At 41.6% G+C, this 20,361-nt stretch overlaps 1 protein-coding gene across 2 annotated transcripts; it reads left to right on the top strand.

Annotated features, from left to right (window-relative positions):
- The first annotated feature begins 81 nt into the window (after positions 1-81).
- On the top strand, positions 82-14,022 carry DCAF4 (DDB1 and CUL4 associated factor 4). Of its 2 annotated transcripts, none has more exons than XM_040601284.1 (14): positions 82-154; positions 831-946; positions 2,245-2,327; positions 4,056-4,213; positions 5,694-5,776; positions 6,423-6,525; positions 7,497-7,640; positions 8,105-8,154; positions 9,428-9,507; positions 11,129-11,224; positions 11,335-11,432; positions 12,139-12,315; positions 12,541-12,655; positions 13,621-14,022. In XM_040601284.1, the coding sequence occupies exons 2-14, from the start codon at positions 837-839 to the stop codon at positions 13,812-13,814; spliced, it is 1,491 nt and encodes a 496-aa protein (XP_040457218.1). In that variant the 5' UTR covers positions 82-154; positions 831-836; the 3' UTR covers positions 13,815-14,022. The 2 variants fall into 2 exon arrangements, with proteins under 2 accessions (XP_040457218.1, XP_040457219.1); XM_040601285.1 differs by lacking the exon at positions 82-154 and adding an exon at positions 161-276.
- The last annotated feature ends 6,339 nt before the right edge of the window (positions 14,023-20,361 follow it).

Genomic DNA, 20,361 nt, shown 5'->3' with positions numbered 1-20,361 from the left:
CGGGGAGCGCGCGCCGGCTTGGCCGCCTGCGGTTTGGCAGGTGAGCTGTCCGTCAGGCGGCGGGCGCGGGCCAGTCAGACGCGCTCGGCGGAGCGTGGGCGGGGCCTCGGTGGCAGGGCGGAAGCGGCGGGCTCCGGCGCCGAGGACGGAGTCGGTGAGGGAAGGGCGCCGGGGTGCTCCTCTGCCTGAGGTGTTTCTGCCTTCAGCGCGGCGGGCGAGCTGGGGAGCCGGTCTCGGCCCAGCAGGGAGGTCGACAGGCGCGAGGAAGCGCCCGTAGTACGTGCGGGTCTCGCCGGCTGACAGAACGGTGGTCGGGGCTGCGGGCCCGTCGGGCCGGCCTGGCCGCCGTAGCGCGGGAAGGCTCCCTCCGGCGGGCTGCCGCCGGCCTGTGCCGCCGCGTCCCCGCGGGAGCAGCGCGGGGCCGGGACCGGGGCCGGGGCCTGGGGCGGGCGGGCAGGACGGCCCCGGCCGGAGGCGGCCACGCTGCCATTGCTCGTTCGGTTTGTCCCCCCGGCAGGCAGCGCCCACGGCAGAGCTTGGCGGGGGGCGCTCGTCAGCGCTGCAGGCGGGGTGCCGCGCCGCGCCTAACGCAGCCCCCATCAGACGGGCGGGGGGCTGTGCTGCCGTTCTGTTCCTAAAGATCTGATGCCCTTTGGACTTGAAAGTGTTTCTCTTTATTTTTTTTCAGTGTGCCTCCTTGGTTTTGATCTCTAGGCCACTGTGAAGCTACTTGAAACTGGTTGAAAAGCGGCTGTGTTAAGAGACTGTCTTATATGTTGGACCGTTCCAGGCCAGTAGTGTTGAAGTACGTGTGTATGTTTGCTTTATAGGTAGACATGAAGAGAAATTACTGGAGAGGCAAAAAAAAGCGTGGCTGGAGCAGTCACAAGAACAGCTACCATCCCCATGGGTACAGAAGACCCGACCGCAATAACCGTACTGAAAGGCAAGTATACACAGCTTGCACTTAGCATGGGTTAACCCGTTAGATGTGATGCCTAATTAAATTTTCAGAATGGTGGCTATCTGGAACTGGGAAGGTTGCCATCTAAAAATCTAGTCGACGGTACTTGCGGTCTATCTGTCATCCCCAGTGGGAATGGAGTGACATTGGTTTCTGGAAATGTGTCATACGTTCACAACTGTATATAAACTTTAGAACTACACTTGCCTGTGTTTGAGCTATTTTTATGGCTCTCTTTCTTTCCCGTGTTCCTTCCTTGGTGCCTCTTGCAGGAATAAAAGAGGCCAACCCTTTGCTTTAGTGCTCTAAATATATTTTTTGAGAAAGAGACACATACGTATGAGCTGCCCCGTTAGTTGTATTTGTGTAAGAAAAGTTAGAAATGCAAATGGGCCCTAATTTAGTGAATATAGAATTAAAAGTATTTTATTAAAAAGCTTTAAATGGAAGTGCTTGGGTTTGGTGTTTTGCCCCTTGTAGATCAGTTCTTTAACTTTTCATAGTTGTATAATCAAGCAGCAATACAGCTGGTATTAGAACTAGAATTTTTTTTGTCTTTTTGTTTTCAGTAAATTACGACTCTTGCAAAATATCTTGGCCTAATGCTTTTAAGATGACATGTAATAAGACCTGTCTTAAAAAGTGAGAATTGTATGGATGATTCAGAAAACATCCCAGTGGAATTTTGCTCATCAGTACTGAATGTGCCTGTTCAAATTACTTGAAAAAGAAGAAAGCTGCAGTTACCCTGTCAACTGTGATGTTTATTACAAAAGCAGAGACTTTTCTTTCTTAGAGTTTATATTATACTTTTGTTTACTTTACATGTTTCTGAACCTTAATGAAATTCTTGTCATGAAGGGAATGGCAAAATATTTTTGGCTTGACATCAGTGTTTCACCCACACTGTATCTCACTTTAATGCTGTGAAGATTTACACATTTTCAAGGGTGTGCTTTTCTTTTAATAAGGGAATATGGTAAAATGCCCAGAATTAGTCTTTCACTGAAAAGAGTTAAAGGTACTTGTAGAATCAGCAGCCATCTCTAATGTTTTAGCAAGTAATTAAGGCTTTTAAGATGTTAGTGTATCTAATGTTCTTGAGAGGGTTTTAAGCTGAATGTTACTGTTTCATTTTCATAGCTTAGCATATGGTGATATCACAGCCCTGCAAAATTGTCCTCCATTAATGTCAATAACAAGCTGCTTTCTAGATTCTTTGCGGGAAAGATGTGCAGGACAATTGTGAGCCTGTCTTTGAAGGCAGCGCTGTTTTTTAGGCTGGAACAGGAGGAACCTCAGACTGCAGTGAATGCAGGCCCCAGCAGCAGTGGATCTTTAACGCAGAACTCTGTAGTGCAAGGTAAGAGACCATGTTCATGGGTCAAAAATCAGTATCTATATTCTGATTGTATGAAAAAAGCAATAGTAGCTGTGTTAATAGTATGGTTTTACAGGAAGAATATAAGCAGTAAAGTTTGTAGAGAAAAGTAGCATCAGGCGATATAAAAAGATGTAGTAAGTGAAGATCTAGAGAACAGGGCCAAATGCACTTGCAGGCCCACAAGTGCTTCTCATGTTTGAAAACTTGTGCGCTTAGCCAAGCTGATATAAACTGAAAAAATAGAATTCTGTTTCCCTTTTCAGAAATGCTGCTTTGGGAAGAAAATGAACTTTGGGGTCTTTCTCATGCTGAAGATGTTATAAAACACATCTTTCAATAGAAACATTAAGTTAGGAAAGAAAATAAGAAAAAAAGAAGAGCATATAAAAATTGCATCCAGTTATTCGGTTGAATAGACATAATGATCCACCATTTTGGGCTGAGGGGGAAAAATCATCTCTCTCTATGCCTTCAGTGTATTTTATAGTCTGTAAGAAATGCACTATGGCTAAATGTTTTTTAATTGTCAGGGAGTGAACTGGTGAAACCAGAATTGATACAATAGCAGTGCTGTTGAGGAAGATGTCCCGTTTGCATTCTGGTTTCCTGACTCATTAAAAAACCCTAGCAAAGGTGAAGCCCGTGGGAATGTACATTTCTCCACAACAGGAGAGTCCTGAAACACCACTTGAACCTCTTAGCAACAGACAAAGCCAGAGTTTAGAGAGGCCTTTTTTCTATGTCACCTTTTTGTGCTTAAGAGATTGTGAGCATGTTAGCAGATTTATCCTGCAAAACATTTATTACTGTGTAATTAGATTCTGTATACAAAATGCAGTGTGCTTTTATGAACATTACTGATTCATTCACTGACTTTGTATTTTTCTTGACCTGAATAAAATTTGGTCACCTTTGCTAAGGTGTTGCTAAGCTGAAACCTAAAAGATGCTGACAAGGACCTGAATTATAAGCAGCAGCAAAAAGAGGTTACTTCAAATGCAATTTCTGGTAGCAGATAAAGGTTTAAATAAACTCCTAATGAAATATTAACACTCACCTCTTGTGAATAAAATCCTTTTTCTTGACACAATGTACCATTACGAATCTGTCAAAGTATTTTACCTGTCTGCCTCTGTGAATTTACCTGGGCAGTAAAGCACTAAAATTAAAAGTTTCTCTCACTCCAATTTATCTTTGGATGGAGCCTCTGTGTGTTATCCAGATGTACTCTTTATTGCATCTTAATTGCTCCTATGTGCTGAAAAAGTGGTTTGTTCTGGGAAGTGAATCACTTTATTTTGGTTTGAGTGATACCTCATAATCAGTTTTGTTTGTTTGGGACTGCCCTACCTAGTCTTTTAACCAAGAGTGTCCTTTCTTGATTCGTTTATGAAGAAAAGTTATTTTAGTTCTGTAGCAAAACCTTTCCTTTCTGCTTCTCTGATCTGGCTGAATTTCATCTTGGTCAGTGGTGATGTCCCTTCTGTACCTGTGTTAACAGTAGTGCATTTGAAAACTGCATTTTTTTTTCCTTTAAGTGGTTGTCATCTATTCCTAGTCTCTTTATCATGCTTGGGACCTGTTGGGAGCAAGAGCTTTGAACCTTGTGACTGATGTTCCCATGAAGATGTGGGATGTCAAATAGCAATAAACAAACATAGTTATCCATCTGAATTTGCCTGGGTTTTGCCATTTTTCCCCCCTAAGAACTGCCGGGATTTTACTATGACTCAGAAAAGAACCGCTACTTTCGCCTACTGCCCGGACATAATAACTACAACCCACTCACCAAGGAGAGCATTCAGTACAAGACAATGGAATGCAAAAGACTGAGACTCTTGGAAGAGGAAGAAAAACAAAAGAAGGTACGTTCTGAAAAAGATTGCAATTAGGCTTTATTGTGTGCTGGCCCAGACAGATTATAAGCTAAAGCCTTTCAGTTCTGACATTGGTACAGTTCCCTAAGCTGTCTGATAAAATGAAAATTTCTTCTTGCTGAGAATTTATAGCCTTGAAGCCTTTTGTTTGGCTGTTCCACACAGGAATGAAAGCAAGTAGTTACAAACAAAAAAATCAGTAAAGAGGCAGGAACTGTGCTCAGAATTGCAGATTGTCCAGCAGTTACACTTGAGTCAGGACATTGGACACCAGGTTTCAAATCCCTGCCTTGAATTGGCAAAGTGGGGTCTTGATTTGAAGTTTTCCACATGTTTAGTAAGTGTATTGATCATATTCCTGGACCCTTAAGAAACAATACTAATGATCCTTTGTGGAAACAGCTTGTGGCTTTCTCACGAAGAATTTTTTTAGACAGGTAAAATCAAGGCAGGTCTTATATTTATGCCTGGAAAGCCTATATACCTTTCATCATGAACTGTTACAGCAGAGTTAATGTGATGCTGCATATCGCTAATATGGGTAGCATACCCTACAAGGATGCTCTTCAATTATCTGAAAGCCATGTCTTACAACTTTATAAATCAGCTTAAATAAGCTCAGCTTAAATATGCTGTCATTTCGAAGAAGCAAGCAGGATTTTTCTCCTTAAGTAATGAAGTTCTCACTTCAAGCAGCTACCCAGCTTTTCAGTCTTCACTGTGAAAGTGCTGCTGTTGGTTCAGATTTGGCTTTTGGGGGTTTTTTTGGCTGTTCTATCTGTTTCCATTAGCAGTTTAGGTTTCATAGAAACCAAAAAGCTGCTGGCCACATTGCTGTTAATGAGAACTGTGGATATACATCTCTCCTCAAAATCTGGCTATTGAATCAGACATCTGAATTAGGCTCCCAGACAAGAACATTTTGACTCTTAAATGGTTACTTCGTCTGAGCATTACCAAAAGGTTTTTTACTCTGTAACTCTGCAAAGTACTCTTATCCTTTGGTCTCCACAGAAAGTGTTTGCTGGAAACTTTAAAAAATTATAAATGAAAAAGTAGCTTAGTGCAGCAGTAAGACTGCATAGTTAATAGCATTCCTGTTGTGGTAGAAAATTTTGCTGTATAGTAAGAATTTAAGGTATTATAGTGAAACCAGAAGGTGACTTCACGCCTTAATGTGGTACTGCTGATTATGTCAAAAGAAAACAATGGCTGTTGGTTTTGGAGGGGGTTTTTACCAGTTTTTGTATTTATAGAAACACACCAGATCTCACAAGAATATATTCTTCTCTGCTTACTGCAGTACACCAAATACATGGTGCTGGAATGTGTTTTACAGACATCTGAAATTTTAGTGTGTATAGGCTAGAGGAAGAAGTTACCTAAATGTCCCAAATGTCTAAGACCCACATGTTTGAATCATAAACAAGCAAATAACTGAATATGCTGCCATGTTGTTCTCTTCCAGAAAACAACAAGGGCTGGACTGAACTCATCTGTGCTGTTACAGAAAAGGCAGCTGGGTTTGCTCAGCTCCACAAGTTATTGCAGGTACAAGGATTTGATTTGTCTTCTGTTTGCAATACCAAATTCTGTTGTTAGTGCAACTGTTCCTGCTGGGTTTTTGCTTTTCTTACTGTTCTGCTTAGGCTGAAGAGGAACATATTACTTAAAATAAAAAAATAGTTGTGTTTTTTTATAATCAGATTACTAAAGTAATGAGAAATCAAATGAAAGAGGTTTCCCAGTTTCAGATAAATGGAGTTTAAAATGTTAAAAATTGTTTTTTGAGGGTTTTTTTTTCTGATATATGCTGTTTTTATGAATACAGTGCACCTTTTCTTTGGATGAACACTCTGCAACTGATGTGACTGTTCCCCCTGCCACCTATTAGAATAGCTAAGCTCAGATTCAGTAACAGCGCAGAAGGCAAGTTAGTGACATGCTATGTTGTTGTTTCTGCTAACGAAGATGTGCTGGGGTTCAAAATAATGGGATGAAATTCCATTAATGTGGAAGATGCACATGTTCGTGGGTTATATAAGTTAAATTGCAGCATGCTAGTTGTTCAGGCATTTTATCTTCTGAGATTGAGAAGCAGTTCTGGATGTCCTATCCAGAATTCTTTTCATTGGCATTAAACCTAGGCTTACCTGAATTCTTCTCTTTCCCGCTGCTACCCCACCTGCTTTTACAGGCTGGTCCATGAACTAAAAGTGAACTGTATGCAGAGGAGGAAGATAGAAATTCACAGTCCAGACTCCTCAGTTGCTGGAACCAACAATTTTAAAATAATTGTGGTATGTTATGAGAACTGTTAAGTCTTTGGATAAAGAGAGCCTACCTTCTGTGAAAATTCAGGATTTTGTAATCAAACCTTATAGGTCACATTTTGCTTTCAAATATGCATTATTTCTGATGTGTCAGTTCTCAAAAATCTGTGCTTGGTAACTTCGAGAAGGTAGGAAAAGGCTGTTCCTTTCCTAGAAAGGAAAATGATGAAAAGGCTTGATGTGAAAGTGATTTTTTGGGGTTGTTTTTTTTTCCTAAGCTGATCAACATGTTCTCTTGGAAATAAATGGGAGTTGAGTGGAAAATCAGTGCGGGGCTGGGAGGAGAAGTGGAGAGGATTAAAAGAAGATGGAAGAGAGGAATTCTGGGGGTGGCAAAGTCTGTGGCCCAGAGAATCTGTGTAAATACCAGTAAACATCTCATGATCTGAAGGCAGTTTCTACTGGTTTTGATGATGCATGTGGAGGAGAGGTCTCTGGAGCAAATATCTTTCATAGTCTTATGTTGGAAGCTCTCCAGGACCAGCTCCTGTCCTTGTAAAAAGAGCACCATAGGTAGCTGAGGCCAGAAACTCAGTGTCATAAAAGAACAGTTGAAATGTAGCAGCAGCCTTTTTACTGTGATCCAACAGCAGGGGAATTCCATGTTCACTTCTGGTAAGGTTTAAATTTTTGTTTTGAGACCTCTACTAATACCATTTGGCGCTTACTAATCAGCCAGAATAAGTGTCTGGACTGATACACTTGGAAAAGAGTATTTATTGTTACTCAAGGACTAAAACCTTTTCTTACTCATGTTTTTTTCTGTTCAGGCATATAAAAAGTAGTTTGCCACTTTTTTTAGAGGTGAATGGAAAGTGGATGGCATTAAAGGGATCAGAATTAATGTGTTGCTGCATTAGGTCTAAAATGAAACTCCCTCAAGCTGTGTTTTCCTTTAAGTTTCCAGTGTGTGTGACCAGTAAGCTCTTATTTTACAGGCGGATGTTGCTTGTGAACGGATATTCACTGTGAATGATGTAGAGCATGGAGGATGTAAATATGGCATCATCAACCTCCGTGGTTTGGGGAAGGAGTCTCTCACTGTGGAGATGTATGACAACCTCTACTTCACGAACCGCAAAGTACTGTGTTCTGTACCTGCTTCCTTTGGTGGTTGTTCCTCATTCAGAACGCTGTTCTTGGGAGGCACGGGTGGAAATGCAGGAGGGCTGAGGAAGGGGGTAGGAGGAGAGAATGGAAGAATCTAGCAATGTAAAGCTTGGATAAATGCAGAATAACAGTAAACTTGTGTCTGAAAGACCTCAGTACCAGTGTTAGTTCTCAGGAACATTATGCTACAATTGGAACAGAAAGCTATGCAGAAGTACCAGCTTCCAACAATAGTGCTTACTTCAGAGCTGTAGTTGGGCATAGCTGACAAAACTGATGTTAAGGGCCAGAAACTAAGATTTGCATGCTTCTTAAACATGTTTTCCCAAAATGATATTTATCCTTGAACATGAAGCATATGTAAAACAGGTTTTCATAATCTTCATGCTCAGATTCTTTTAAGGATGATCCTTAGTATGTCTTCTTGTGTCTGAAGGTGAATTCTGTGTGCTGGGCATCATTGACTCATCCAGATTCTCATGTTTTATATCCTTTTAAAAAAGGCAAAATTTCGGTCAGCTTTCACAAGTCTGCATTATGCTACACAGAACAACTAACTTGCAGAAAGACCTCTCATGTAGTTGCCCCATAAATTAAGTTTTCTGGAAAACAGAGAAAGTTATAATAATTGAAAGATGTTGGAACTAGTGAGACAGATGTATGGTTACAGATATATGTAGAATTGTTCCAGTATAATAGCAGGTGAAAGACTGTGTTTCCTGCCCTGGAGTTCATTATTAGTGTAAACGCCATATCCAAAATGATCTGATGTTTAGAAATTGGCTGGGTCACAAGAGCAAGAGAGAGGATTAAGGCAACTACTGTCCTCTTTGAAGTGGACCTCTTTCTAAGTGGGTTGGTTGGTTTGTGTTGTAAACCATCCTCATATTGGTTGGGGCAAGAGGGGAATGGGAGCAATTCATTGGTGTCACGTGCTGCAGCTTTCAGAGCATTTTCTGCAGATCTGTCTCAGAAGAAGATGACGATGGTATAGTAAAGGAAGCAGTAATGGACAGTGCAAGCCCAGAAAAGAGGAAGAAAAGGGGATTTTAATCTGGCAGACGGCAGGCAACAGATGTGCTATTAAAGTGCCAGAAGAAAGGAAATTATATAGAAATGTTCATAATGGCTCATGGGAAAAGCCAAGCAATTCAGGACTGATCCAGAGGGTGGCAGGAGCTCATCAGGCTTGCTCACAGCTGGTAGGAGTTGGGAACTGTTGGTTTGGTTATTTTGCGCTTTCTTCTAGTCATGTCACAGATCTACCCCACTAAACTTGAAATGCAACTTTCAAATCCTATTTATACCTGGTATAACCTTTAGAAAGTATTTCAATGTAATCTAAAATGAGTCTTCCTTCCCTCCCCAATGTCTGCTGCCTTTTTTCCAACTTAATTCCATGAACACCAGCTCTGTATTAATGCAGTGTCATCGGCATGAAATATAAGAATAATGATCCATGTAAGCCATGCATATTTTTTTTCCTATCACTAGAAAGACGCCTTAGTGTTCTTCTTCTCTTGTCTTTCTGGTAGTGAATATATACAAGCAGGAAAATGAGTTCTTTCTAGTTCTTTCCCGTGAAAGAAATGAAAAGTCAAGACTTAATCATAAACTGTAAGACACATCAAAGGCCTTAAAGGGAAAGTTTTGTGAGCTGTGGCAGTGTCAGAGCATCTTGCTTTTTCCAGCTATAAATGTTAGGCAGCCTGTTCCATTCTAGGCAGAAATCTTTGTTTTCCTTAACTCGCTCCAGTAAGCTGTGTCTCATGGGAATTGCAGAAACACCAGGCTGTGCCAGTCTGCTTCCAGCATCGTTGTTCAGCAGCACTAACCCAGGTAGGGTGTTCATGTTGGGTCTCTTCCCTCCAGTTTTTGTTAGCAGTTATGCTATGAAAAGAGCACAAAGGAAAGAGTATTTCTGCACTTTTCTTCAGTAGCCTGTGAGACCTGTATTCTTGGAAAATTTAGGAAGTTTGCAACAGTTTAAGAAGTGAACGGATGAAAGAACTTACTTAAGAATTAATTTACAAGTCATATTCAAAGGACTAGTTTATTTTTAGCTGCTGATGATGTAGTACTTGACTTTGGCAGGAGGACACCTCACTTGTAAAGTAAACATATGAGATTTTTCATTAGTAGCTTGGCCTGTAACTAAATACTCAGAAGCTGCACACAAAAAGTACTCAAATTTCCTTACAGACTATCTAGAATCCTTGCAGAATCTCTTCTCATAGTAGCTACTTGGGTATGCTCAGTGATTAATTACAGGTGGAAAGCTGGTAAGTGTCTCAGCCCATAGCTCCTTGTACAAGTTCATGCTTAGTTGTGTGTAAGCATGATTGATTTGGAGAATCCTGTCTTAAGTCCGGTGGCTGTAGCTGTATCTTTCCATACGTGTTTTTTCAGTGTTCTTGGGGGACAGGACTTTATTAATTGGACCTTTTTGATAGATGTCAGAACCATACTTTTTCAGGTCACACAGTACAGTCCTCTAACCCAGTTTTCATTCATACGTGATCAGTTAAGTTTGTACAGAGGCAAAGTGTTATAGATAGGAGTTATTAACAGATTTAAAATTTGTAATGGCATGCTGTTTATGCAGCCATAAAAAAAAAAAAAAAAAAAAAAGATGCATAGAGCATGCCCAGTGGCTCTGTAAAATGTTCTAAGCCCTTCACTATAATCAGATGCCCTGAGTTCCACCAAAGTCCTCGTCTAGTGTTTCCTATTGACTGGTTTAGGTATTTCCAAGTTTCTTGACTTATTTTACTCTCTTAAATTGTTCATTTGAGGGAACCTTGCTAAGAAGAGGAAAGGGATCTTAACCTGTCTAAACCCATGTTTAAACATGTTGCCTGTGCTGGCTGACATGGTATGATCATGGTTGGATGTGTGATGAAGGAAATGAAAACTGAGGACTTAAATGTTTATGTCGATTAGTAGACTTTGTGCAGGAGCTACAGGGGGAAGGGTCAAATCCCAGGGTATTGTTACTTATTCAGAGGTGGTTTGTTCTTTTTTTAAATAGTCAGGCCAAGAACTTCCAGGTTAGGCTTTAACTAATCTATAGCTTATAAAGTAAATGTTTTGTGTTTCTAGCCCACTCATCTTTAAGAAATGGCTTGCTCAGTGCTGTAAGGCAAGTGTTATTTTTCTGTTTCCTGCCGTGGTCAGCCCTCTGACTACTGAATAAATTTCACAGTCTTTCACAATCATCTATCTATATAGACTTCAGCTATATAGTTGTCTTCTTACATGTATATAAAGGACTATATAGTCTCCAGCCTACAGTCATTGTTTCCTGTCTCTTGAGTAGCACAGGGACGTTAACTGGGTAATGTTTTCTCTGCTTCAGATTGAAATGTTGAAAGAAATACGGAAATCTAGATTTGCTTTCTGAGTTATCAACCTGTCCTAACGTTTTATGGACACTTCATGTGTTGCTCCTCTCTCCTAGGAGATCGACCTGGAATGCTATGCAGCTTCAAGATATCTACTGCCTGGTCCTGTGCTTGGTGCCTGAATCCCCAAGCAGACAACTGCTTCAGCACAGGTGATCTGCAAGGCTAGCAACCCCTTTATCTCAGCGGGAAAGACTTCTTGCATTACTCTTAAAGCTGCTACCCAAATTACAGCTAAATGAACATAATCTGTCTTCCTTAGGCCTGACGCGACGAGTTCTTGTGACCAATGTGGTAACAGGGCATCGACAGACATTTGGAACCAGTAGTGATGTATTGGCACAACAGTTTGCCAGACAGGTAAGAAGAACCAAACACCCTTCATTTTTTTTGCTCAGAGCGCTGCCTCTTTGGTGGGCTTTTTGCTCTGTTTTTGATGAGACTTATCATGCTGTACATAAGGTTGTGATTGCTGTTGGATAGCAGTTGCACAACAGAACTGATGTGGTCTGATGCTTGCATATAATTGAATAACAACAAAAAAATATACTGATTTCAAACTCTGTGGCAACAGGGATAATTTCTGTTAATTGTACAGAGGTAAAAAGGAAATGAAGGCATACAGAGAGCACGGTAATAATGCGTTGTAAAATTGTTTTGTTTCTGGCAAATGACCTCATTTTGTTAATACACAGTGTATTGTCTCCATCAAGAAGGAGAAAACCGTTATAAAATACTAATGGACTTGTTCACAAAGATTTAGTAAGAGGGGTGAAATTGGAATATGAGAATTCCAGTCCTGTTTTGCTATTACGTTAAACTAAGTTCCTACTTACCTAGCTGAACTTTTACAGCTAAAGTAAATAGGTGAGGCTTGAATGGATCTAATGAGTTGACTGAAAAATGTTGCAGTGTGTAATAATTCTGATTCTTAATGCTTGTGTTAATAAAATAATTTGATAACTGCAACAGAGCACTCAGAAGCTTGACACAGATTCTGTCTGTATAACTTGTAAGATCCTTTCAGATGTTACACAGTATGTTGCTTTCTCTTGGGTTCTTCCAGACCCCAGTGCTGTACAATGGCTGCCGTTCAGGCGAGGTTTTCAGCATTGATGTGCGTCAACGCAACCAAAAGGGCCAGAGCTGGAAAGCAATTCGTCTCTTCCATGACTCAGCAGTTACATCTATTCGCCTTCTTGAGGCTGAACATTATCTTATGGCAGCAGATATGGCTGGAAAGGTATGGGCTTGTTGCATTTGGGATATTCTGTTCCTTTGGGGGAACAGAATGTGGGCATTAACGGGTGTTATCTCAAGCCTGAGGGCAGATGCCTGTTTTTGTGGCATAGTATGGAACTGGGTAGTAGTTTCATATACAGGTCCTCTTCCAGATCCACTTATAAGCCATCAAGTGCTCTCTGCTTAGTTAATGTATCCTCTTTCAAACACTTGCTTCAACTTGCAGATAAAACTGTGGGACCTGAGAACAGTAAAATGTGTGAAGCAGTACAAAGGTCATCACAATGAATACGCTATTCTTCCTTTGCACGTAAATGAGGAAGAAGGACTTCTTACAGCAGGTGGGTTGATCTTTTTCCCCCTCTATTTGTAGAACGCATGGCAGCAATTTTTCTTATGCCTGAGGAGTGTTTCTTAGCCACAGCTGTTGGAAGCTGTGAATCCTTTAAAATTCAGGAGAAATCTAGCCTTAGACATACTGTAATATACTGTGACAATAACAGAATAATGTTATGGATGGACACCTACTGTAACCACTCCTGTGTAGCACTTAACAGCTTTATCTGCTGTGTCCTGCAAAAGTCCCATTAGCCATTCCACAGTGTGTCTCAAGATTACAGCAGAAAATGCTTGATTTTGAAATTCAGGGAAACAACATGAAACTTGCTGATAACTTTATCTAGACACTAAAGACTGCATCTATATTTTTTTGGTGCTTAAATGGGTAGTGTGATGGACTGAAGCATTGGCATGTAGGCCTAACTCCTTGTAAATTTGTCTGTACCACTCGGGTTCATTCTGAAAGTAATTGGCTGCAGTCTGAGAATTATTTTCTTAGTATTATTGTATTTGGGGTTGGGGGCAGGAAAGGTAACAATAAATGAAGAAAAACCTGTAAGTCTTCATAGTATAGCCAAATTTCACACCGTCACTGTAAACACAGTAACTTCCTCTCCCTTGCATTTCTCAATAAGTGACGGAATAATGAGAATTCTTGTTAATCTTACAGTGAGTTTTTCTCCCCTTTTTTGGCTTAGGAGTTTGATAATGAGGAGAGAACTCTTCAATACTGATTTATCATACCTTTTCTTGCATAACAGGAAATGTGCATTTTTTTCCCACTTCTGCAGTATTCAGTGTAGAATTTCTGTTTCATAAAGTATTGGTAAGCACTTTGCCTCTAGTGTGTGTAGAAACAGTCAGGGTTTTTTGCCCGTACACCACCTGCTTTTGTGATGATAACCTTGTGGAGATGTGTAAAGTACTTCTTGTGTAATGTTGAATTCTGGTGTCCTTTCCTTTCCAGTTGGTCAGGATTGCTACACCAGAATTTGGAGTCTCCAAGATGCCCATCTGCTCAGAACCATCCCTTCTCCCCACCCGTCCTCCAAAGATGCCATTCCCAGTGTGGTGTTTTCTTCAAGACTTGGGGGTAGCCGAGGAGTTCCTGGCTTACTCATGGCTGTCAGACAGGATCTCTACCACTTCTCCTACAACTGACACATTATTCTCCTTAGACCTGGTCTACAAAGCTGCCAGCCTATACATGACTTCAAAATTTTTACACCAGTCACCATGCTGTTGAGTCGCTATGTGCTGCTGTTGCATCCGCTTTACCCATGGAATTCTGAACCTCCTTCAGCAAGTTCAGCAGATCTTGCTGTGTACATCTTAGACAATCTGTAAATAAAAGCTGAATGCTAATTAACTTCTTAGGCAATATTCAGCCTCTTTGAAATCTAGCTGTAAGTTTTGAAAAGCTGGTAACTTTCAGGATCTGTCTCATGCTAGTTGAATTTGCTTTCAAAAGGCTGCTCTGACTTAATCGTAGTTTGGTGGCACAACCATTTAGCTGCAGTTACATCTACATTAGCAAGCAGGCTGGTGCAACAGTGTGGATTAGCACAGCGGTGTTGAGAAGCTGACACTATAGGTGTTCTGGGGCTTTGGAGCAGCTTTGGTCTGGGTTCCTGCATCAACTGTCTCTACTCCATCTATGGTTGGAAGCAGTCCAAGGAACACCTGTTTCCCCACTCACGCTGTCACTCCTTTGAGCTGGGCCAAGCTAAACGTTGTCCTTTTCACACAATGGCAGCACGCCCCTGCCCTGCTACCGTTCCCTTTAAAAGGCAGCCTGCACAGAACAAGCACCTCTCCTGGTCCAGTAGCCAGGCTGAATGTCCCTGTTAATTTATCATAGTGTTACCTAACCAAGTCCACACCCCTAACCTAGCGTTTGGTCAGCAGTCTGGAATGATAGGTTTGCTCATGCAGCTGCAGCAGGAGACAAGCCCAGTCTGGACAGACCATGTCCTCTTTGGGGTATGGGATCACTTGTGCAGAGTCAGGGCTTTTGCATACAGAGGTGCAGCTGGGCCCTCAGCAGCAAAGGTATAGCATCAGCTCACAGTAATTGGATGATGCTGTATCTGTCTTTGAGAACAATTACCATCCCATGGAACTTCATTATCTCCAGTGCTTTCCTGGTAACCAGCCTGGGTTGAGCAAGACCATCCTGCAGCTGGTATATGTAGGAATCGGGTTGGCAAAACCATTCAATCAGTCACAGAATGTTTTCTCCCAAAGAAGGAGAGGCCAAGCTGCAGCATGAGCACAGCACTGTGAACAGGGATGAGGCAGTTGAGATTGTGATGTGAGCTCTTAAAGAGCTCACAGAAGACTTGGCATTGCAGCCAATTCATCCCTTTGCATCCCTGCTAGCAGCCTGAGCATATCGAGCACGCTTCATAAGTGTGTCTCTGGCTTGGCTGCTTCCAAAAGGAAGCATCACAAGTGCCCTGCATTGCAAGTGCAACATGGGGAGATTCCCTTCACAAGCCCAGTGCAAACCTGATCATATCCAGTGTTTTTTTTGTTTGTTTCCCATGCATTCCTCTCCCCTTCCATTTCAAGTAACTTTGGATAAGAGAGAATTGTTCTAATACAGGTGCCAGGAAGGGTGGGTCCTACTAAAAGTCCTGTCTGTCCAGCTGGGCTCCATGCTTACTTCTCTTGTCCTCACAACCTTCAGGCCCAAGCAGTGTGCTGTTCTAGGGAACTACCTGTCTTCTCACCAGTTCTTACTGCTCGCCACACTCTAGCGTTATGTGTGGTGATATCCTTCCCTTTCTTTGTATTTCTTTTGTCCATTAATCTATATAGAAGACAACAAAACAGGAAAACTCCCCTCTTGGGAGCACTTCACGGCGTGAATATATTCTGTATGAAATAGCTGTTGCAAGGGTAATCAAGATGAAAGATGAACCCCAGCACATACTCAAGTTTCTTCCCCGTCTGAGTATACGCTGAAACCCCACAAATCTTTCTTGTATTCCATTAACAGCCAACTCCTGTTTCCTGTAGGCAGATTGAGCTGTGAATTCCTTACAACTGCAGCTCCCCTGATACATCTGGCTTTAGAGCTGCTCTGCGGAACCTTTCCCATACACAGCAGAGTGGATGCTGCTCGCAGCATACTCTGTGCTGCCCCTTCTTTCTGCAGCCCTTGTTTATAAGACCAAGGGTCCCCTGTTCTGCTCAGATGGTTAGTCAGTCGTGCAGGCTCTTCCCATTCCTTCTACCACCCTTGGATAACAAAGAGACCTGACTCTTGGCTTGCTTTTCTTTTCAATTTGAGAAAATACCCTGCAATTTGTCTTGATTAGTAATGTTAATTTGGGACATTTTCTGTTGCATGCAGTGACTAATACACACAGCACAACTTTCAAAAGCACTTGCGTTGACTCAGTTAATAATGCACACTGCAACCAAGCATCTGTTCAGGAAGTGGAAATGCAGCTAACCTCGTTCTAATGTTACACCTGATAATCAGCTCAAAGTTGGAACTTCATATTGATATTCTTGCTAGTAAACATGTGTGGTTCAAACACTTTCAAACAGCAAACCACAAGGATTATCAACTCCCTTAAATCAGAATTAATTCCAAAATTTAAATTAGCTTTTAAACTCTTTTCAGTGCTTTTAGCTGCAGTAATGCCTGTTCTGCAAGAACAAGATCGTGCAACAATTGTGCCCAGTTACCCTGGGAAACACAAACTAGGAATTGTGGCAGAAAGGCATCTTACATAACTGAAGATCGTTTCTTTTCTTTGTTCCCTTTTAGGCAGCGCTCATAAAACAAAAGATACTCATTTGCTTTCTGTTGTTTCCAAGAGCCAAATGCTCTTGTCCCTGAAAACCCATTCAGCCAACTAGTGCCCTTGCAGCCAACACTTCTGATTAAGCCTGCAAGAGCAGTATGAAAAGAGAGGGGAAGCGGGGCAAGAAGAGAGGCGATTTGGCTTCACTGACAAACAGCAAGCACCCCGCCGGCAGTGGCTAAGGTATATTAAATCAACTATTTGATTATGCAGCAATAGCTTGGACCCTAAGGCAGTTAAAAATTAAGGAACTGCAACACTCTTCCCCTCTGCTATAGCACCAAAGTGCAGTATTTCTTTGTCTCAGCCTCTCAGCAAGTACTGAACTTGGAAAAGGAAACTTCAAAGGAACTTTAGAAAGGCCAAACCTGTACTCCAAGATAGGTTGCAGCATCCCTCATCCAGCAGACACAATTTGGTTGGTCGCTTTTGGTTACTGCAGCAAGGCTCAGCACAGACCACCAGGCTCTCCTCACAAACCAAACTGCCGGTACTTCCCACCAAAACAATAGTTTCAGAATCTGCAGAATCTCACCCTTGTTCTGTTCCATGTACCCTGCTTCTGCTAGTCATCTCTCAACCCTGATTAAACAGGCTTTTTCCACATCAAACCCTTCAGATCGCATCAGGGTCTGAGAACACAGGTAGAAATTTGAACTTCTACAGTTTTAACTTGAAGCGTCTAAAGCAGGGAGGGGATTTGCTTTCGGGTCTTTTGTGGTGGTAGGAATTATGTCTCTCTGTTGGCCCTGATTTATTGCAGTGCTTGGCTTCATGGTCATTCCTCCTCTATTATCCTAATGAATACTGAAACTAAGAGGTTAAAAAAAATCAATTTACAAGCCACAACTTCACTCTGGCATTTTTACATCTTTAAGCCTAATAGGGACCTATTCTAACTGTACTAGAAAATTGAGCATTTGTTGCAAGGACGGGAGAATTCAAACCTGAATGTGTACATAGTCTCAAGATGTCCCCTTACAGCAGCTGCTTTCAGAGAAGTTATAATCTGGCAGTGGACAATTCAGCTTTGATCCCCAAACCTTCAGTTACTGGTGGCTGCTTGCATATATTTATGTATACTACGTATACAGTGAGCTGAATCAAGCAGTCAGTACCAACCCAAAGTACTTTCTAGACAGCAGTTCTGGGCTGAGGGTTGAAAAGATGTTTGACCCAAGTGTTTAAAGCACTTTACAGATTAGTTTCATGATTCAAAAATGGAAGTCAAGGCACAAAGTTGATAACCATTTTAGGTAATGTCTGAAAATCAAGATCACCTGCCTTTTCCTGTTCAAACAGCTTCTTTCTATCTGCAGTTCTATTAATATCATGGTAGCTGTGAAGCTCTCTGATGCCTTCCTGACATGTCATCATCTGTACATTGTCATGCATACGCTACTGCTTCTCTGCAGTGCTGCTGTAAAAGTGCCTTTTAAGCCAAACCAGAAAGATTTAGCCAGCTTTTCAAAATGTCAGAAATCAGAACACTTCAAAATCTGCAAGCACTCCTGACAAGCCAATTTCTGTAATGCTGTAACTGAGACATTTCCTACATTTTATATAGATATAACTCAGATCTGCAGTGCTTTAATTTTGCTTGAGTTACATACAAAAAAAGAAAAGTTAAAAAGCTGAATGCACATTAATTTTGGCTTAAGATAACTGACTAGCTGCCACTCTAGTTAAGCTTCATCTTTGTCACATTATACAGTTGATTTTGAAAGCCCTCATAGTAAAGTTTTATTTAATTTGGCGGCATTGCCATGATATCACTGTTGATGTGTGCCTGCACTACAAACAAAAACATTTTATGACAATACTATGCTGTGACTGACAGAATATACATGTCAACATTGCTTTACCAAGAAAGAGTGCTTGGCTGAAGTAGGGGGTGGTGACGGGACATGTGCAACACAAACCAGACAGCTCTATCACTTGTCCAAATCACACTGTTCTCAAACTACTGGCATGCAAAGACATACCTATTGGTGCCAAATTACATTACAGCCATCAGTGATAAATCAAATGTAAGGACAACGCCACAATATGTGGAATTAGTGACAAGACATCAGTTGACAATGAAACATGAAAATGAGAGGCTGCAAAATAGAGTGTGATAGTAGTACTTCAGCTTCTTTGGGCTGGTTTTCCCGGTAGCAAAAAGATGAAGAGCAAAGTCTGTATGACCAGGTGGGAAGCCAGAGTCCTGCAATGGTAAACCCCAGGCGACCCAAAGCAGTGGAGGCATTTCTGAATGTCTCAGCACAGCCACAGCAGACACCTGGCAAAAATGCAAGGCAGATCTAACATAATAATAGCGTTTATTTCAACAAATAAACGCTTGTTGACATCAAAAGCTAGCAACCGGTTGTCGTGTTTTCCAGAACACAACCTAACATCCAGTTCACCAGCGACACAGACAGGAACATACAGGATACCTTGGCCAAATTTAGCAAGTGCATTTCCTGTGAGGAACTGGGCAGGAGTATGAATGAGCCCGAACACTGGGGTGGGTACTGGGCAGCAAAAGGCAAAGCAGTTTTTCTTGTGCCAGTGGCTACAGGTTGCAGCCTGCTACTACCCTGACAACAGCTGTGTGTTACAGCCATGCTGCTGTGCCTCCTGTTTCCCTAGCTGGAAGTCTCAGGTGCAGTGTGCACCTGGAACACATTTAAGCCAAGTTTGGCCTAAAGGTTTTGGGCAGGGAGTCTAGCTACAAATGTGCACATCTATGTGAAGGTCACATGTATCTGCTTCACAGGAGAGGAAAACCCACATCACCTATTTGAAGGTGAATCTTTATGCTGAATTGGCATAGGTACCCAGAATGGAAATAAATCCATCACAATAGAGCAATCAGACCTTTTTTTCCTCTAGAAATCTGAGCTTGTTTTGTGGTGCTTTAGATGAGGAATTAGTTTTTCACTGGCACACAACTTTGCACATCAGTTAATTCACATGATTCTTATTTTACTTAATGTTTTTCACAGCACTTCCTAATCAGAAGAGGTGCAGAGGCTGCTTGATCTGCCAATGATCAATCTAACATTTTGCTGGCAAGAGATCTACATCAAACAGTCAACTTCACTGTAACTCAGACCATGCTTTTGCTGTGCCACATCTCAGACCAACTGAATTAATTATCTTACCAAGACAGTGTGCTGATTTTAACTACTGAAATACTAACATTACAGTAAACTCCAGTTGATGCAAAGGACACAGTATCATCTTGACCAACTGCAGTTCCATGGTAAGTAATTAATCTGCCTTTGGCAAAACACACATTATGATCTAGCAATTTCCCGGAAAACGGTCCCCTCCTATCCCTGCCCTTGTAAATAAGCAAGACTTTTTGACACAGGAGTTGCACTAGAGGGTCAGACCTGCCTCAAACAGCCATTATGAAACACTCACCATTTAGGCTTTTGCAGAGCTCCAGCAAGGTTGCTGTGAACTGCTGAGAAGTTTTGCAAAGACTCACTCTGGTTAAATGCTACCAATACCTCTGCATGTGAAGCATCTCTGCTAACACTGGGAATAAAAGTCTCACAGGTTTCTATTGTGAGCATTAACCCCCGTCTTCAGGCTGACCTGTAGTCCTACCACAGGCACAATGTTCCCATGTTACTTGCTTTAGTGATTTTTTTCAGGATTTCTATTTCCTTCATTTAAATTTCCTGTAGAGTCTTCTGGCCACAGTCATAATTTAGAGCCATTTTGTTTACTGAATCCTAATGTGTAAATACCAAATAGTGTTGGATGCTGCTAAAATATGCATCTGCCCCCTTTAAATAGCGAATCTATTTAATAACCATATTCTGTACTCTGCATACTCAGAGCATCAAATACTATCAGAAAAAAATAAAAGCTCTTGTGTACAGAAA

This window comes from Falco naumanni, chromosome 7, assembly GCF_017639655.2.
Source record: "Falco naumanni isolate bFalNau1 chromosome 7, bFalNau1.pat, whole genome shotgun sequence".
Lineage (NCBI taxonomy): Eukaryota > Metazoa > Chordata > Aves > Falconiformes > Falconidae > Falco > Falco naumanni.
This window is presented reverse-complemented; position numbering and strand designations above follow the sequence as displayed.

Coding starts and splice junctions, on each gene's coding strand:
- DCAF4 (XM_040601284.1), top strand. CDS start 837: ATGAAGAGAAATTACTGGAGAGGCAAAAAAAAGCGTGGCTGGAGCAGT. Junction 8,155..9,427: donor CATCCAGATTCTCATGTTTT/ATATCCTTTTAA, acceptor TCGCTCCAGTAA/GCTGTGTCTCATGGGAATTG. Junction 12,656..13,620: donor AGAAGGACTTCTTACAGCAG/GTGGGTTGATCT, acceptor TTTCCTTTCCAG/TTGGTCAGGATTGCTACACC.